This window comes from Colletotrichum phormii, assembly GCF_030913505.1.
Source record: "Colletotrichum phormii strain CBS 102054 chromosome Unknown BDP81scaffold_52, whole genome shotgun sequence".
Lineage (NCBI taxonomy): Eukaryota > Fungi > Ascomycota > Sordariomycetes > Glomerellales > Glomerellaceae > Colletotrichum > Colletotrichum phormii.
In genome coordinates this window covers 42,883-62,755 of record NW_026851494.1, presented here as the reverse complement: position 1 = coordinate 62,755, position 19,873 = coordinate 42,883, and the positions used below count along the sequence as shown (strand labels likewise).

The 19,873-nt window shown below is 49.6% G+C and overlaps 4 protein-coding genes across 4 annotated transcripts; 2 read left to right on the top strand and 2 right to left on the bottom strand.

Annotated features, from left to right (window-relative positions):
• Nucleotides 1–1,733: 1,733 nt before the first annotated feature.
• On the bottom strand, nt 1,734–2,496 carry BDP81DRAFT_456232 (uncharacterized protein; the record flags this gene model as incomplete). The annotated part of the gene is made up of 2 exons (XM_060593141.1): nt 1,734–2,283; nt 2,489–2,496. The coding sequence occupies 2 exons, from the start codon at nt 2,494–2,496 to the stop codon at nt 1,734–1,736; spliced, it is 558 nt and encodes a 185-aa protein (XP_060437431.1).
• Nucleotides 2,497–8,341: 5,845 nt separating this feature from the next.
• BDP81DRAFT_443694 (uncharacterized protein) lies at nt 8,342–8,680 on the bottom strand. The gene has a single exon (XM_060591750.1). It carries the CDS (start codon nt 8,639–8,641, stop codon nt 8,399–8,401), a length of 243 nt encoding a protein of 80 aa, XP_060437430.1. The 5' UTR covers nt 8,642–8,680; the 3' UTR covers nt 8,342–8,398.
• Nucleotides 8,681–9,188: 508 nt separating this feature from the next.
• BDP81DRAFT_362589 (uncharacterized protein) lies at nt 9,189–10,167 on the top strand. The gene is made up of 3 exons (XM_060586449.1): nt 9,189–9,746; nt 9,805–9,866; nt 9,921–10,167. Exons 1-3 carry the CDS (start codon nt 9,313–9,315, stop codon nt 10,007–10,009), a joined length of 585 nt encoding a protein of 194 aa, XP_060437429.1. The 5' UTR covers nt 9,189–9,312; the 3' UTR covers nt 10,010–10,167.
• A 5,177-nt stretch (nt 10,168–15,344) lies between these two features.
• On the top strand, nt 15,345–17,251 carry BDP81DRAFT_336798 (fungal-specific transcription factor domain-containing protein; the record flags this gene model as incomplete). Its single annotated transcript, XM_060585951.1, has 3 exons — nt 15,345–15,608; nt 15,672–16,139; nt 16,205–17,251. Coding segments are annotated over 3 exons (1,779 nt in total), but the record flags the coding sequence as incomplete, so codon positions are not given.
• Nucleotides 17,252–19,873: the final 2,622 nt, after the last annotated feature.

The window sequence follows — 19,873 nt, the reverse complement described above, 5'->3', positions numbered from 1 at the left end:
CAGGATTAACATCCGCTTTCAGCTACTACTACCTTGACAAGACTACGATTGATCACCGAAGCCTTACCTACCCTTACGATTGACAGACATAGTTTCCTTGAAACTATTTCACGACTACGATTACTGTTACCAGTTCCGCAGCCTCAACTTCTGCAAACTACCCCTACGACTAGCTGGCCGTAACACTTATCTTCTACTAAAGTAACTAGGTTAAGGGCGTCGCTATCAAGAGTCTATATCTTAGTAAGGTAACGTAGGACGACGTAAGTAAATCATTTAGTAAGGGGTCTTAACCTTATAAGCTCTAAAACACTCTACTAGTTTCTATTTATTTATAAAGAGGGCTTGCTAGACCTGCTTATTCAGGGGTCTCAGTAAGTAGCCAGTTACAATATAATAGATATATAGGATATCTACTAGCTAGAGCCTAAGGGCCTAGCAGACTATCTAGCGTAGGGCAAAGGGGGCGTACTTCCTAATAGCCGCTAGGCCCTCTTCTAGGATACGGGTAAAGACCCGGAGGTCCTCCTTCGGTTAGGATAGAGCCTAGGCCCGGGTCTCTATTAGACTTTATATTTAGATAGCGGGCCGGAGGGATTCGGGTACGAGTCGGGGCTACGGCCACGGCTGTAGTTGAAGCCGAGGCTATTACGTCAGTCCATTTCCGGCTCGGAGCCGGAGCCGTAATCTCGTTACCTATAATCCTCTTTAAAGCTTAGGTTATAGTTATAGGTTATAGCTTCTTTTACAATCTGCTTCCTAGGCCCCTCAAAGCAAGAGATTACGTTATCTATAGACTGAGTAATAACCATAAAGACGTCCTTTCGGGCTTTAAAGTACTTAGCCTCTTCATTAAGAGCTGTAAGGACAGCTCCAGTAGCTATCCCAGTCATAGTCGAGGGCCCCTTAGCCGTTAAGGGGGTTATTATTGGGGCGTCGGGCTAGCTTCCCACGAGGCTAGGCCGGAGTAGCTGGGCCTCGGTTTCGCGGCGGCGTTTAGCCCTTAAGGATAGGGCCGGCTCTAAAGAGGGTCCAGAGCCTCGATCAGGGCCGGCCGAGGAGGCCGGCAACGGTCCAGAGCCCGCCGGAGGCTGCGAGGCCATCGCGGGAGAGCACCGGAGGAGAGGTGAAGGGTTTTCAGCTGTTAAGGATTTTGGTGGTAGCCCACTTATTACACTAACAGTAGATGCCAAGAAAGATTAGGCGAGAGGGAAGTTGTGCACTCATTGTATAGATATGGGTTTTTTTCCCATAGCCATTCATTCGATATACTCTTCAATACACACAATATAACCCCTGCCTGTCTAACTGCTGCTCGATACCTATTATTATTGTACATTCTACATGATCTGAGTGGAATTGATCTATAGAAACAACCTAAAATCCGTGGTAAGCCCTTGCTGGGTGAGTCGGCAATGAATCAAATAGGAAGTGGTCTGCACTTCATGTTCGAGCTGCAGTCCCTGTATGATCTATCGTGAGACGACGTTGTTCGTCTTCTCGAGCCGAGTCTCCCTAGTAAGCCAAGTCAAGGCTGGCTTCAATACCCATATGATTAAAGCCATAGCCGAGGCCAAGACTGTGAAACACAATCCAAGATGCCTTGAAACAAACCAGCCTGCAGTGATTCCTGTCACTGCGAAGGGCGAGATGAACTGCAGCTCAAAATCACCATAACATAGTTTCGGCTTCGGCCTTTCGACCACTAAAATCGTATAAAGCTGGAAGTCTCTTTAGAAATCATCGGACTGTGTGGGCTGGGACGCCGGCGAAGTGGAAGTAGGCGTATCAGCAAAATCGGGATCATTGTCGGTCGGAGATGGACTCGAAGATTGACAGTCCATCACATCCGACACGCCGACGAAAAAGGCGTCGTCGTAAGCTGCGTCGAGGTAGCTTTGGAAGTTGGCGTCGCTGAATGGAACCTTGGTGTGCTCGTATTGGATTCCGTTGAACTGGTCCTTGGCGAGCTGAGGCAAGCGACCCCAGCCGATCAGGGGCGGGCTCAAGGCACCATTGGGCCCGACATCAGAGGGGAAAAGGATCTGGCCGGCATCGTAGGTAACTACAGGGTGAGTCGCTGGTCCAGCACCGTTCTTTGCGACGTAAAGTGTGTTAGTGCGCTTCGTGTCGAATGCGCCAGGGCTTGTCGAATAACTGATTCCACGAGGAGAGAAATTCCTGAGTTCATCTGGGCACTTGTCATAGGCGAGCCAGACCACAGCTGTGAGCCAGTGGTGACGATGCTGCTCGTCGCTGCCCATGACCTTGGGAAGATAGTAGCTGTATGACAGAATCCATGCATGCTTCTACGCGAGTCATGGACATAACCCATTCGGAATGGTCTGACCATCACGAAACAGGCCAGACTGTCATTTCCACCTGGTCCTAGCTCTGCAAGACTTATTAGGATAGCATTAGGCCCACAAGCCTGTGGTGATTCCATCCACTCTTTAGTACGAATAGACGCTCTTTTCTGCTCACTCACATATGCATATTCCGCTGGCCACCCTGACTAACCGTCAGTTATGAGCCCAGTCGACTCTAGCAACTGTCTTCTTGATTGATTCCTTCAGCCAAGAGGCAAGGACCTGTCACTCAGACATCATCAATCGATCAAGTGCTTTGCAACTCTTGGGACTATTCAGTCTCCTTTGGCCAGCGCCAATCCTGCAACCACAAAAGGCCAGGATCTTCAGCTTCAACGGAAGCAACAACTCTGCCTCTCTATAGGCAATCGATCAATCCGAACGATATCGATACGAACCTACAAGGCTACAATTGCCTCTTCCTCAACCATGGAGTCATCTAAGGTCACTCAGAAGCTGACTTCTGACGCTGACTGGACCAAATGGTACGGAAACCTCAAACTCGTGGCTAGGATCCATGAGGTCTGGAACTATATAGATCCAGACCAACAAGTGGTGAACATCAGGCCCCGTCTTACTGAACCAAACCCTGAAGCTGAAAACTTCGTCAATGAGCTTGCCTTGGCTAAGGCCAGACATGCTGATCGAATGGAAGACTACAAAAGGGCTAACAAAGGCACTATTGCCGTTCTTTCCTGGGTTACCTCCACAGTTGAGGCCCAGTACATCAACCACGTCAGTAATAAAGAAAATCTAAGAGACATGATTATTGCTCTTAGAGATGAGCTAGCTCCGGATAACTACGCAAGACAGCAGCTCATTCTTCGTCGCTATCAAGCCCACATGGGCTCAGTCAAGCGATCCAAGCTGTCTGATTGGCTCAGCAACTACATTGACATCATGGATGAAGTCGTTGATGTCGCACTTCCAGCTCTTCTTGACCCAACTACTCAAGTCGCTGATTTCCTCAAAGCGGTCGAGCCCCTCGCTCCTAGCTACTATACGACTGCTACTTTCACCTTCAATCAGACCAACATTGGGAAGCCTCCTAAGGCCGGAGAGAAATGTGCTGGAATTCAATAAGCCAACTTCTTTCGTCAATGGGTCAGGTCCTTCCATCCAGACTGGCTATTCAAAGACGCCAAACCCTCCAGTTTTGCTACTTGGCAAGGAGAAGATGAAAAGGGCAACTCTACAGAATCACAAAGAAGAAGGAACGAGACGCCTGTTCCTAAGTGTCCCGCTTGTCCTGGCTCGGTGAAGCATTGGGTCTCTGACTGTCCTCACTGCAACCCGGAGAAAAGGAAGTCTAGTTACGACCCAAACCATCCTCAGACTAAGAAGGCTATTGAACGGGGTCAGGCCTGGCTTCAGAAGCACCCAAAGGCACAGGAGCGACTCAACAACGCTAAAATCTCCTCGTCATCCTCGTCAGACAATCTGGCTACTCAGTCTTCCTCTCTGTCGGACAAGGAGAACCCAGGTCAGCGTTCTTCCTACTTCAACCAAGAGCAGTCAGACTCCGATAGGGACACCGATCACAGCTCTGAGTCCTCATCCTTCTTCACTGCCCCAAAGAAAGCTCCAGCAATTAGTCTCTACGCTGGCTTTCCACTCCGGAACAGTGTTATCGTCGACTCTGGGACTGGATTCCACATCTGCAACGATCGCTCAAGAATGAAGGATCTAGACTTCAGCCAGTCAACAGAGTTCACTACTGGAGGAGGGAGAATGACAGCTATCGCTCGAGGGACGATGAAAATACGCCCTAATCAAGGAGGTCTTAGGAAGAAGGGATTTACAGTACGGGATGCCTGGTATTGCCCAGACTACCCGGTGACTCTCCTCGGGGCTCAGCCTATGAAGGAGAAAGGTCTCATCTTCACGAATCGCCATCCAGGATTTGAAAATAGAACAGGAGAGGTCCTGTACCACACACCTTGGAAACATGGCCAATATCTCCTGGAGTACAATGGTATTGACTCAACTGTCGATCAAGCCTCCTCTTTCAACAACGACACTTCGCTAGTTCCAGCGACCACGAGCTCTAATAAGCATGTCAGCTTCGATCCTATAGACGCCCAGACAGCAACCAAGCGCGGACAACCTAACTCACGGGATCCTCTCTCGCCCTCTAAGGCAGAGGCCATGCTATGGCATGAGCGTCTCGGTCACCCTAGCGCCGCATCTCTTGAGAATCTGCTCAAGACTAGCCGAGGAATCAAGATTCAGGGGGTGACAACCATTGACTGCGAGGCCTGCAGCACAGGCAAGGCTATTCGTAAAGTCTCAAGGAGGAAGCCTGACCACAATCCAACCGCCCCAGGGGACTATATCTCCATAGACTTCTTTACAATAAGAAGGACCTATAACGGGGAAAAGGTCGTCCTTCTCATAAGGGACGAATGGAGTGGATTCACATGGGTTCGCTTTCTTAAGTCTCGTAAGGAGGGACTACAGGCGATCACCCAGATTGCCACATTTCTTGAAAAACAATACCACTTCAGTTTCTCAATACTTCGCCTTGATTGGGAAACAGCTCTTCGCAATGCCTTCGACCTATGGGCAGCGGATAACGGCAAGCTTATTGAGCGATCTGCTACATACACTGGGGCTCAAAATCCAGCAGAAAAGGCTGGTGAGATCATCTTCAAGATCACCAGGGCTCTACGATATCAATCACGGTTCCCAGAGGAATTATCTCCCGAACTGGTGAGAGCGGCCAACTACCTCAGCAATAGAATGCCTCGCAAGAGACATGGCTGGCAAACCCCAGAAGGATTAATGAACACTTGGCTCAACTCTAGGCCATGGTCAACCCATCAAAGGGCTGAGTTTCCTCAACTTGCCCATCTACGGCGATACGGCTGTAAGGCCTACCCTCTCACTACGACCTATCTGAGGGGGGAAGAGAAGGCAAACAAGACTGAGCCCAGAGCCCATGTGGGGTATCTCTGCGGCTACGATAGTACCAATATCTATCGCATCTGGATCCCAGCTATCAACAAGGTCATGAGGACTAGGGATGTCACATTTGACGAAACAAAGCTGTACGACCCCAGCAAGGAGGATACCAGTCTCTTTCATCGAACGGAGCTAGAGAGAGTCTTCTCTATTCTGGAGATTCCGATTCCTGATCCTCAGAGTGAAGATCTCCCCATGGATTCACGACTATGGAATGACGAAGATCTCCAGCCGGCTACTGCAGTTGGACCAAGGGATGTCAGGGAACAGTGCTTCGACCAACAGCGAGAGCCTCAACTGCCTACTCCTACTGGTTCTCCAGGAACACAACTTCACGAGTCACACACTCCTTCAGTTGAGGGGGTGGAAGAGTATGGTTTAACCTATACAGACCCAGAAGAAGAGACAGTTACTCAACAGCTGTTACCACAAACAACTTCATACTCAGATCAACCTCTCATTCAGGACCCTCCTACTCCTGAGTCAACAACCCATGAAGAGTCACCCACTCCGGAGACTGCAACTCAGGATCGCTCGCCCTCCGTCTTATCATTATCTTCTTCAGCAACGACCGCTGAGTCAACAATCCACGTCGCTGATTCTTCGGATGCTCCACCTCCTACTATAGGTACAGGGAGACCAAAAGGACGACCAAGAGGAAGTCGCAATAACTCTATTTACAATCGAGAAACGCCAATTGGTCAAACTAATCATCAACCAGAGGCAGCTACAAGATCCTCTCGCCGACTTAAGGATAGATCTTCATCAATCAGATCTTCCTTCTTCCAGTTGACAGATTCAACCAAGGAAAAGGATAGATGGGACGACTTCGCTCATGATCTAGGTCAAATCCATCGCAGAGACCTCCCTTCACCTCCCCTGAAATACTCCGAGGCAAAAGAGCACAAGTTCTGGCCTAAGTGGCTGGCAGCAATGAACGTGGAATATCGAACAGTCTGGAAGAAGGGCACCTTTGAGCTTACCAGACTGGAAGACGTCAATCAGAAGATCCATCGAATTCTTCCTCTCAAATGGGTATATACCTACAAGTTCAACAAGCATGGATTTCTCAAGCGATTCAAAGCAAGGATCTGTGTGAGAGGAGACCTCCAGCCACTCAATGGGTTAGAAACCTATGCATCAACACTCGCTGGAAGATCATTTCGCAGCGTAATGGCCCTTGTGGCTCGGTTCAACTTGGAAACCTTACAGCTTGATGCTGTAAATGCGTTTACTAACGCCGTCCTTGACGAACTGGTCTATGTCTGGTTCCCTCCAGGCTATAATAGGCCAAGATCCTGCCTCATTCTTCGCAAGGCCCTCTATGGTCTTAGAAGAAGCCCTCTCTTATGGCAAAAGAGCCTCTCAGACACACTCAAGAGACTTAGTCTCTCTCCCCTTGACGAAGACGACTGTATCTTCATCGGTAAGGGAGTCCTGGTCTTCTTCTTTGTTGACGATATTGCAATCATCTATCGCAAGAAGAACGAACAGAAAGCCCAGCAAGTCGTCAAAGGACTTAAAGAGATCTATGAGATGAAGATCATGGGAGAAATGAGTGTTTTCCTGGGTATAAGAGTCATCAGAGACCGCAAGGCTAGCAAGCTTTGGCTCAGTCTTGATGATTACATCGCTAAGATCTGCGACGAATTCGGAGCCAACAAAAGGAAGAAGCCAACAGGAACACCAATGGGCACTGATAATCTGGTTCCTAATGATCAGGAAGCAACTACTGCTGAAGTTCGTCACTACCAGCGACTTATTGGATCCCTCAACTATGCAGCAGTCATCAGTAGACCAGATATCTCCAGAACTACGTCCAGGCTCTCTGAATTCCTCGTCAATCCATCAGCTAGTCACAAGAAGGCAGCCGACTCTTGCCTTGACTACCTCTACCACACGCGTTATCTTGCAATTGAATACAACTCCCAAGGGCCAGGAACTCTCTTCTGCGCCTCAGACGCCTCTTTTGCTGATGACGTCGACACTCGCAAGAGCACCCAGGGATATGTGATGATGATGTTTGGTGGTCCTATCAGCTGGAGCTCATCTAAACAACGTCGCGTCGTCACTTCTAGTACAGAAGCTGAGCTAGTTGCCCTCACTCAAGCAGCAAAGGAATACAGGGCTACTATCCGACTTATCGATCAACTTCAACTTGATCTCGATAGTGACTTCTATCTCCAATGCGACAATCAAGCGACCCTAAGAATCCTGACCACTGAGAGACCTCAAGCGACTAGCAAACTTCGTCACATCAACATCAACAACCTATGGCTTCGCCAAGAAGTCAGTGATGGTCTCATAAACTTCAATTGGATCAAGACCAACGAGATGGTTGCAGATGGACTTACAAAACCACTGCCAGCTCAAAAGCATAGCCGATTTCTAGCCCAGCTAGGTATAGCAAATGTTGAGCAACACGTTAACGCTCTCAAAGAAGCCGAGTTAGTGCAAGCAACATAGGAGAGCAATCTCCTCCTTATCAAAGGATGATCTGCAGGTTGGATCAGTAGTGGTCACAACACCACACAATTCAAAGAAGGGAAATACCAATTTTTGGTCTTCAACACTACATTACCCTACCTTCTGTCGCTCTCGTTGATCATCAGTTATCAATAGCTCTGCTTTATCCAGAGACACAACTTAACAGTTGCCTCTCTGAGGGGGTGTGACAGAATCCATGCATGCTTCTACGCGAGTCATGGACATAACCCATTCGGAATGGTCTGACCATCACGAAACAGGCCAGACTGTCATTTCCACCTGGTCCTAGCTCTGCAAGACTTATTAGGATAGCATTAGGCCCACAAGCCTGTGGTGATTCCATCCACTCTTTAGTACGAATAGACGCTCTTTTCTGCTCACTCACATATGCATATTCCGCTGGCCACCCTGACTAACCGTCACTGTACATAATGGCCCAGCGGTCGTGGGACTCTCCAACCCTCGCGTAAGTTTGACCAGACTGTCCAAAGTCGCGGCAATCGCCACCAGACTTGCCAGTGGGCTTTAGTCCAGAACTGTCGTGGGTTAGTTGAGGATATCCAGCCCAGGGTCAGCACTTACCCAGCGTAGCCATCGGCGTCCACAGCGGCGTAAGGGATGCATCCATGCCAGGAGAAAAGAAATGGTGAGTATTGGACTTCTAAATCACCCATGATGTCGTCATCCGGAAGCGCAGGAAGAGGCTTGATATCGTTGTGGTTCTTCCATTTGTCGCCGACCGCAACATCACCACCTCTCGGTAGCAGTGCGGCGTTGACAAGTAGCGGCGCGAGAAGAGAGAATAATACACGGCGAGACATAGTTGAGACCGTGGCAAGTAATCGAAAGAATAGGAGAAGGGTAAAGAGTATTAGTGAATTATGGCTGACCAAAAGAACGACTGTAACCCTTCATATAATAAACATAATTTGGGATGATGGATTACTCTGTCAGATCATCGTTAGACCTCTTATTTGAACCACAGATTTGGTCAATCACACCAACCTCTATGTTGCGGGTAGGCCGACCACTACGGATAGAACGATTCCTATGCACGAGTAAGTCCAAATTTACAATTTTATTACGAACTTGGCGTTGTGGATCGGCAGACAAAGTACCTACGGAGCACAAGCTTTGTGTTCAGAGGGCACGGCCATTAAGAACTAGAGCTAGACGCTGGGTAACTCGGCGAAATACATCCCACAGTAATGCCTCGCAGCCTCATTGCTTCAAAGTTCAGGTTGATTTAAAACCGGATAGTTGAAGTTGAACTCAAATAAGTTATGGTATTAATTTTGGTTATAGAAAATTTCCAACGAACAACGGCGACTCCGTCATGAAGTGAGACTGAGATGAGCTCCTTGCCTACGTTAAGTCAGCCTCTCTTCTCGCAATCGATTTACAGAGTCTATTAAAGATGAAGAGTCGCAATATCACTCCGCTACTTCCTCACATCGTTATCAAACGCCACGGCTAGTCTCTTAGAGCAGCCATGAAATTTTTGCTTCTGTTTACCTACTGCACCGCTGCAATTGCTAGTCTCGTCGCTACGGCTTCGAATGACAATGCAGTGCAAGTGCGCGATCCCACCGCCGATTCAGCCACCGATGGGGGTAGTTTGGCTCGATTACTGAGCCGTGACTCTTCCGATGCTTATCAAGAGGCAGCGAGGGTCGCCGGAGGCTCGCTCAGTTCCAACACCTACTATTACTTCATGAACTGCGCCATCGCACCCGACTGGTACCAGCCAACGACTTCTCTTGGGCAGTGGGCAATGTCAGAACACGGATGCAACCATGTCGGACTCGTCGTTGGCAAGACGGCCAGAATTTTAAAGAAGTTCAAAGCTACCTACATCCATATTAGGCTTTTATCAGATGGATTTTGCCAGGCGAGCCACGATTATACTCCTTACGAGAACCAGAAGTAAGCATACATCATATAATAATCCTTCGAGGCACATGCTAATACGATACTCACATAGGCTGGTCTATGGCGGTCGCACCTCCTCATCCAAGGCAAACGTTGACAGGCTTGTCGCGAAAGGTGTGTTAACTTTGCTGTCGGTCATCATATCCATTTTCTCACTGATGTGCATAGGCGATGAATGGCTTGAAGGGTCTGGCACAGTGCTCACGGAACAGTATAACTGCGTAGCACACTACAGATATCTCGAAAGTTTACTTTGAGTTACAATAACTCGACTCTATGTGCGGATGATGGTATAGCTATTAGTGCTCATTGACTCGTGGGGTCAGTAAACAACATAGTTTGCCACTAAGAATCTATATAGTAACATTGGACTACTTCACTGTATCAAAGTAAGAATATAATATGGAATGAGGTCAATTTGACTCTGCAGTCTGGCTAAATTGACCGTGTGTCACTGCGAGCAGCCGGCAGCACCGCTTTTATCACTTTGTCTCTCTGTGATTACTACCTTCCGCCCCAATACCAAAATTACGTTTTCCCGCGGTCGCAATGTACGATTTCCTACAGCCAGGCGCGATCGGGCATATTGCAGTGCTGAGCGTACTAGATTATATAAGTCCCGGTGCCTGCCACTGACAGTGGAAAACAGGCTGCACAGTCAAATCAATCTACTTAATAAGATAGATTAATTCTCTTCTTGATAATCAAGTTCAAGTTTATTATACTTTATGTAGTTATATATTTTGAAGTTACTTATTGTTGGATTCACAGGTGGAAAAGGAAAATACTCGAGTATCGTGGGTAGCAACGATCACCGACTGTAGTGGTGATATTGCTTGTTCTTGTTGTTGTTGAGTGGAAGTCTAACCAGGTGCCAGCGGCGGCAGGAAGTCTGGGGTATACCACCCTCGTGTGGCTGAGCCACACGGACCACCGTGGCTAGAACGGACCGCGGCAGCAACCTCCTGCTGCCTAATGTAGGCCTATTCCAACACTTATATTGTTGTTGTTGTTGTTGTTCTATTTAACGCCATGGCGGCAAGGGCGCAGCCGCCCTTGCGGCAGACCTTCCGGAGGGTATGTGGCGTGAAGGGTCGCAGGCTCTAGCTATATACTATAAGTCAAACCCCCCACTTACTGGCACCCCCCTGTTTCTGGCACCACAAAAACGATGGGATCACAACCCGACCTCCTCATTACTATTAACTATTGATCCTCAACCACACCCACTACAATACAGCTGCCAGCCTCACTAGGGCATTCAGAGTCGCTGGATTCAAGCCGTGATAGCCTCCTTTTCACCCGCTTCGATTTGAGCCCGATGGATATTCCTGATGTTCGCGAACTTCGTGTTGGGATCGATTTGAACAGTCTTCCTCTTCCTCACTGCAGCGTTGGTAACTTGAGCCCTCAGGTGAGCTAGTTGCTGCTGGGCAGCTGCCAGTTGCCAGGCCTGCTCTGTGAAGCCTTTTTCACCTTCCTGAACAGCAGCCGTTGAGTGCTAGTATCATTGTCGAGTTGGGTGTATAAGTGCAATTGACCGCTGAGCTCTGCCAGCTTCCTGGGTGTCGACCAGACCACTGCAGAGGAGGCAGAATCCCATGGCTCAACAGGGGTAGTTTGTTGACCATTATGGCATCGCTTTCTGCCCTGACTAGTTGGTTTGGGTGTGGTGGGCTTAGCAGGAGGCTCAGGTAGTACCATAGGGTTCATCAGGGGCTTAACCATCGCCACAGGGTGTAGACCAGTCCACTTCCAACCACTTCTGATGTTCGAGACTGATAGGACCAGCAAGTCGAGCCTTCTGGTAACAGTCCAGGAAGTTCCTTTTACCTATAATGGTAGAGTCGTTCCATTGAGACAAGTAACCGAGCTCCTTCCGATAGGCTGACTTAACAGGGCTGAAGACAGACTGGTCAAGAGGCTGGAGGACATGAGAGGAGTGTGGTGGTAAGAACAGTAAATGGATATTGTTAATATAGCAATTCCACATGAAGTCTGTCGTCGTATGACTCCCATGCCCATCCACAATCAGCAGTCGAGCCTCCCCCTCAGCCTCAGGCATAGTCTGTGGGATGAACACCTTCTCTAACCATTCAATGGCAGTTAAGTCTGTAGTCCAGCCATTATCTGTTGCTGTGAACTCCCACCCATCGTATGGAACGAGATGTAATGGAAACCACTGCTGTTGGACTGTCTTCCCCTTGAAAATGATAAGAGGACGAAGTGCCCTACCCAAGGCTGAGATACACTCAATGATAGAGACCCATGCCCTCGACCCAGGTTGTTTCTTGCGAACAGACGTCGTCTCAGCCATACCCAGCACTAACCCATTAGCTCCTTGACCCTCGAGGATGCCAGTCTCATCCATATTATATCTGTTGGCTGGTTTGATGTCCTTGATCTCAGGGATAGCAAGGAACTTAAACCAGTTCCTAATGACCTCAGTAGATGCCCCATTAACGCGTCTAGAATCGATAGAACGACTTCTCTGAACCTTAATGATAGGGTTCCTTCTCACAAAGGCATAGATCCAGCCTTTTCCCAGTGGTTTGGTATCCCCAGCAGCAGCCAGAACTCGCTCTGCGAATTCCTTCACCTGTTGGTGCGTTGGTGCGAGGCCCAGCGAAGCCTGAATGCGAACCCATTGTGCCAGCTTACTCTCCTGGTCAGGAGACAGCCTCTGCCAGTCAGCAAAAGCCAGTTTCCTAGTCTGACCACCTTGGAGACGTAGTTGGAGGGTTGATCGTGGTATCCCATACTCCAATGAGGCTCTCTTTTGACTCTTGCCGTTTGAGATGTCCTCGAGAGCCTGACGAAGCTGATCTTCGGTATATTGAGGCATTAGATATAGAAGAAGGTATGTGCAAAAGATGATCCCATTTGGACGCGAATTGAAAATGTTGTGATAAAAGGAGGTTGGGGGTGGGCATTGGGTTGTGGTGGATTTTCGCGTTTTTGTGGGTGCCAGAAACAGGGGGGTGCCAGGAAGTGGGGGGTTTGACTTATAAGGTCGGTATGTAGCCCCATCACAGGTCTCGGGCGTACAATCGGTAGTACAGGCGACTTCGAGGTCTTCTGGGGTTACGGCGACGTGAATACATGATCGTACGGAGGTCGTAGACGCGTCAGAATCGTCTGAATCTATCATAACATGTAGTAAAGTGATGATTTTGGTGATAAAATCATAGGGGTAAGTGACGTATCTCGATGTACTGATGTGGTGCGGAGAAAAAGTGGCTCCAAAAGTGGCCCCAAAAGTACTGTAGTCCACTGGCACCCGATGGGATACGTAGTAAAATCCTATTATAGAGACTTTATAGTATACCACGAGAGATTCGCTCATTAAGATGCGTTGCTTAACTACAGCTATGGGAAACCTAAGACACCAGTCTATTTCTATTTCTACAAGTATGGACGTAAAGCTATACCGCACTACCTCCGCTAACGTATAACGTACATGATAAGCGAGTGGGCCACCCAACCACGACCACATGACATGAAGGAGCAAATATCAACACCCACCTCATGGATTCAATCCAAACTATTCAGAGTCCTCTTCCTCAGACATTTCCTCATTGAATCGACATGTTCGCGCATTGTGACCAGTGTTCCCGCAGACGCCACATCGTCGTTAGCCCGTCTCAGTCCTCGGTCGGCGACCACTACTCCGGCGCGTTTCCTCCTCCACCTGGGCTATAGCCTCTCTCTACGACTAAAGGTCCTCTCCCTCAGCTATAGTAAGGCTTCCTCCTTATCGGAGACGGTTTTTCTTAACTCTCCGGCGTCGACTAAGTAGGTTATTCTCCTCTCGAAGGATCTAGTTCTCGGATCTTAATAAGGCGATCTAGTATATGAATCTACGAGCCCCCTTAGATAGATACTCTATAGCTTCGATAATTAAAGTTAGTAAGCTGTTTTGATGACGGGAGATTCGATTCTTGATGAGTTCTAACTAAGAAGATGCTTCCGTTAGGTTATTTAGTGTTTAAGAAGTCTATACCGGTGGTGTTGTCGGGAGGGATCCTGGAGGCGTCGGAGTACGTAACTTCATATTAAGCTCTGAGAGCACACTCTCTGCACTCAAAGGCACAATTCCTGCCCCTCTGAATCCTCCCTAGATGTTTTTCTCCGTAATCGCTTACGTAAAAGCCCTATAAAACGCCGGGAAGAAGTCCTCCTTGGTAATATGCGTATTGCCCCGACGTATCTTGTCCTCGATTTCTCGACCATACGCCGTTTTTAAAGGCCCAAAACATATAATATCCAAGGGCTGGAGTAGATGAGACGAATAAGCCGGCATATATAGGGTAACGATATTGTTCTTTTTATAAAAAATCTCGAAATCTGCGGAGTGGTGACTTTCGTATCTGTCGACGACGAGGAGGCGGTATTGACCTTTTATATGCGGTCTTGTATGCCGTTCGAAGTGCCGGGCCCAGTCTAGACCTCTTTCATTTGTTATCCATCTATTTTCAGATGTTGCGATGACCTAGTCGTGTGGGAGACCGGATTCCGTGTATTAGGTGGAGAGGTGATATTGGCCCGTAACGATGATGTACGGCGGAACGCTGTAGCCCGACGGGCTGATGGCCTGAATGACCGTAACCCATTCACGATTGCCAGGCTGCATCATTTTCGTGTTTGAACGCCTTTCGGCACTGGTCACGACCATGCCGGTTGAGATCTGGCCCATCATAAAGCCAGTCTCGTCAAAGTTGTAGATGTCTGAGTCTACGATGCCGTACTTCGCGATTGTGTTCGCCACAAGCAAGAACCACGCGTTAATCGCGGCCGGATCTTCTCATTGGGCCCTCTTATAGTCGTACTTACGAAAACGACGCGTTCGCAACTCTGGTTATCGCTTTACAAAGTTCGAAGCCCATCGCTTCCCAACAGGGGGCGCGTCACGATCAGCGAGCAATCGATTCGCCATTTCTTCAACACCGAGAAGACGGGGAGGAAAACATCTAGCGTCCAGGTCGAGGATGTACTCAATCAGCTTCTTCTCTTCTAGCAGCGTCAAATTCCGTGAGTTGGGTATGCTATCACGTAGTGATAACGTTCCCTCTAATCTGCGGCCTAAGGTAACGCGACTGATGTTATAGATCTTTGCCGCGGCCTGAATACTGAGATTTCGGTCTTTCTGGGTAGCCTGAACCGCTAAGTTTAATCGTGTATCTTTGTTATGTACTGTCATTGTTTTCGATGGAGAAATGCGTGTTGTGATGATGTAGGTGGCACGATGGCGGATGGGTGGCCCACTCGCTTATCATGTACGTTAGCCAAAGTAAATATTAATTTCTTATTAGGTTCTGCTAGGGGAGCCTCTTTTTTATGCAAATAGATTAAGGAGACTAGTTTCTTTTCTGAAATTTGCCCGAGTTATTAAATAGGAACGTTAGGTAAAGACGGTAGCTTGTAATATAGTTTAGATTAGTATAGACTATGTCGGTATAGCGCCCGGCACGTCCTTTTGTTACCAGACGTTAAATACATCATCATCATTATCAGATATCCAGCCCAGCCAGCGCTCAGCTTTTCCCATGATCATCATCAGATCCAATATAGTAGTATTGCCTCCACACTGGGACACCAGCTCCTCCACGAGGCAGGAAGCCTTACAATCAGGCTCTTAAAGCACGCTTAGCCCGTTGCCAGCAGCTCTTGAGTGGCCAAGCATCATCGTCAATTGCTTCCCCGAATACTGTTACCACGCCAAAGACGTCGCAGTCTCAAAGTCCGGCGGACCCTTCCCCGGTCTCCAAATGGACTCCGGAAGGAAAGTTGGTAGAAGATCCAAATGGCAAGCTCGCTTTTATGGACAACTACCTCCTGGGGTTGGTTAATGAAGAGGTACGTCATTCTCTACACATATAGTTCCTCACCAAACCACTGACATGACTTACCTCACTGCAGCTCCGAGCCATGGATGAACTCATAAGCCTAGACGAGGATGAACGCAGCAGCCCACTTGACAGCAGGCCTTCCGATCCAAACGCAGATCTTATTCTAGGGGAGGACGCCCCTGGTTCCTCAGTCTTCGATGCATGGCCCGATGCCGCACTCGTCTTCAAGCTGTGGCAGATTTTCTTTGACCGAGCTAATCCTTTCACAAAGGTTATTCATATTCACAGCTTTCAACCCTATGTCGTGGAAGCTACGAATGGTACTCAAGGTCTGCCAGAAAACATCATGGCGCTGCTGCTGTCCATCTTTCTGATGGCAGTGGTTGCCATGTCGGAAGAGGAATGCTTAGTCGCGCTGAAGCAGTCCAAAGAAGCTGCTGTGGCGTCATTCTCTGCTGGCATCCGTCAAACAATGAGGCGCCTTGACTTCATGCGGACTAACGACCTAATCATTCTACAGTCACTCTGCCTGTACTTGGTAAGTACGGTAACTATGACCCTACACCCCAAAAAGCTGGCGTGATATGCTGACGTTATCGGCAGTACTCATTGCAGGACCGATACGACCGCCACAGCTCATGGGTCTTCAGCGGCACTGTTATACGGATTGCACAAAAGATGGGTCTTCACCGAGACGGAGACGTGCTTGGCCTCAAACCCTTTGAATCAGAGATGAGGCGCAGGGTATGGTGGCAGCTGGTATTACTCGACGCAAAGTTTGCCTTATTCTCCGGCTTTGGTCACTCGCTGCTCCCTCGGGACTGGGATGCAAGAGAGGCGAGCAACTTGAACGACGCGGACATCTTTCCGGCCGCGACGCAACCAACACCGGACCGCGACGGACCCTCGGAGATGGTTTTGTGTTTGGTTCGGCACAAGATCACCAAGTTCCTTGTTGATACGCCCGGTCTTGAACCCGTCAAGATGATGGGTGAGCTGAACGAGTCCGCTGGTGCTCCTCCAGTAGCAGGGGGTACAAGAGAACAGCAGATGAGCTACTACCTTACTCATTTCGAGCTGTTGGAACAGAATCTCCAGCACATCTTGGACAACCGATGCAACCCCCACGCGGGGCAAATCCACGTCATGGCCCAGGGGCTGATCGCAGCTCTTCTCACACAGAAACGGCACTTGATCAAGAGCATTAGCGATAGACCTAGACCTGACGCCGTGATTCAGAGCGGAGAGGACAATGCTTTCATGTGGGCTGTTTCAATGCTTGAGCATACGGCGTTCCTCTGGTTCGCCGATTTCAACTTCCAGTACGATATACTATACGTCGTGGTGTTGTTAGGGCAAAGACTCGAAGGGCCTATTGCACAGCGTGCCTGGGAAAAGATTGAAATCTTTTACCGGTTTCGACCCGGGCTCTTCAATGTTGCCGACAAGTCCTGCGCGACTCTGGCGCATTTCGTACTCCGGGCGTGGTCAAAGAGATTAGATCTGCTCACCAAATCTGGCTTCCCCGGAGAGTCTCCAGAATATATCGTCAAGCTACGGGCACGTGTGGACAACGTTGTACGGAATGGATACAATCCACTAGGCTCGCTGAATCCCCAAGAAACAATACCAGTTAACACGCAGATGTAGGCACAAGCATTAGAGGCTGAAGGGGTGCCGCCGTTTTCGTACATCGGCGTTGGTCGGAGCCATTTTCCCAATCTTGAAACTTCTTGTCGCAGCGCCACACGTGGCGCTGCCGGTTACTGCCGTACGATACCGCTTTCCACAAGCCCATTACCCGTCTTGTACGGTATATAGATAGGACCCTCATACGGGTCTTCCACTTAGAGGAATCAAGCCACTTTCTACCATACAAGTCTTCCACTTGCTACCTCGCTTTGTGATAGTTATGAGCCCAGCTCTGACTTGACCACAAGCAACAGAAACCCCTACTATTGTGAAGCAGGCTGCAAGTGCCTACTCTCTCTCTCACATACCCCTTCTCGTACAAAACGAAACCATCGTACACGCAACAATGACTACAGTCTCGCTCCCTACCACCAGGAAGCTCAACAGTCCTATGACTATCAATGAGGACTGGCTTCCGTGGTGGAATTCCCTTCGCATTTCGGCTCGCGAACGAGCCGTCTGGAAATATATCGACCCCGACGGCACCGACAGCATCAATTTAGTACGATTACTTCCGTCAATCGACCGCTATGTCCAGGAACGCAACGTACTAGCCGAAGCCGAATTCCTTAAGGCGAAAGCAGACTACGATCAACTCGCAGACAAGACAGGCCATACAGAACCTGCTAGATCACCTCCACACCAGACGAGTCATATCAACATCGTGAACGAATACGTCCTCCTCATTCAGAGCCAAGCGATCGAAAACGGAGATCTCAAGCAGCAAAAGAACGATCTGAACCTACTGTCAGCATGGGTTGAGGCTACCGTCGCGTCGGATATCCTCCAGCCCATCCGAGCTGAGCTCGCCGACAGGAATGGAGACAAGAAACTTGAGCTACGCCAGACGATACAGGCCCTCAAGGACAGGTTCGCTCCGTCGAAAGACGTATCCATGGATCTCGCTCGCGAACGATACCTCAAGGCGATGGATCTCGCAGCGTCGACCGTGGACCCAATGACCTGGCTAAACGAGTGGTACGGCGCCTTCCTGAACGGACAGGCCTATTCCATACCAGAGGTTGAGGGATCTCTCGCGGTCAAGACGTTCTTGCGAGCCGTCCAGCAGCGAATCGCCACATCCTGGGCAACCAGCGAGCTCAACGACATCCACAAACAGGAGCGCCTTCAGACGGGAGTCCGTTTGACCTTGAAGCAGTACGCGGACCTTCTCGGAGACCTCCTACGGACAGACCCGCCGAAGCTCCGTAAAGCGACAGGGGCATACGCAACGCTTGGCAATCAGACAGAGCGATCAAACAAGAGACCCAACCAGAAGTGCCCCTGCGAGCGTAATGTACACCCATGGACCCCGGCCGAGTGCGGATTCGTCGAGTACGCCTACCGCGGCAAGTCAGCGGCATTCCGAGGAACTCTGAGCGACGAAACTCGAGCGGCTATCAGAAAGCGGGTCGAAAAGGGGCATTGGGCCGATCTTCGCAAGACAATCAAAGCAAAGGGGTGGACCAAGGGACAGGGGAGCGAGTCATCTACCACCGAAAGCATGCCAACAAAGTTTGTTGCAGTTACGATCTTACGGAACGACTTTTCCTCATCCCTAGTAGCCTCAACCCCATTCGTGCGAGGTTCGTCTCTTGGCGTATTCTCGACTCCGATTCAACCCGCTCACCCACTGCGCGAATCTACTGTACTGGATAATTGCGGAGGAACCCATCTTGTGAACGACAAATCCCTGCTCGAACCAGGCTCTCTCAAGCCTCCAGGAGACACGCACTTTGTTGAGTCCGGAACGACGGCGTACCCCATCGAGGGATACGGCACGCGCGTGATGAAAGGCGTACTGAACGGCATCGACCTCGTGCTTGAGGACGTCGCGTATGTGCCTGGATTCCACGTCAACATCGCGTCGGAAGGGCTGATTAGACAAAAGAGCGGTCTCTGGTATACGGGATTCGACTGCTCGCTGCGCTGGGGACCGATGGAGAAGCAGAACAACACGATTCTCAAACTCCAGCGTGAAGGAAACCTAGTCTTCTTGCAATACAAGCCGATCTCCCCCTGTCCACAGTCCCCTACGATACGTGACAGACCACCAGTCAGCCTCGCGGGAATAACGCGAATCGACGTGTTCTCAACCTCGTTCCGTACCTCCCGTCAGCCTCCACCGGACCGCGTAGATGACGGTTGGCTTTGGCACCTTCGTACCGGACATTTAGGCCCTGAAGCGCTCTCTCACCTCGCCACCAACACTCGGGGGGTGAGAATCCGTGGTCCTACTCGTATTGAATGCGAGCACTGCGCGAGAGCACACGCCAGCCAGGTTATATCGCGTCGTACGTCAGAACGACGCTCAGTGAGACCGTACTACCGCATCTCATGGGACCTATTTGACTTCACCAGAGGCTTTGACGGCTCTGAATGGCTCCTCCTCATCCGAGACGAGTACTCCGGACGTATCTTCGGCAGCCCACTCGCGAAGAAGACCCACGACGAGGTGTTTACCATCCTAAGACGCTTTGAGGCATGGGTCAGCACACAGCGAGGCCTCCAGATCTGTAAGATTCGGTCAGACAACGAAACTGCGGTTATTGGGATCAAGGGAAGTACAGAGTACGAACG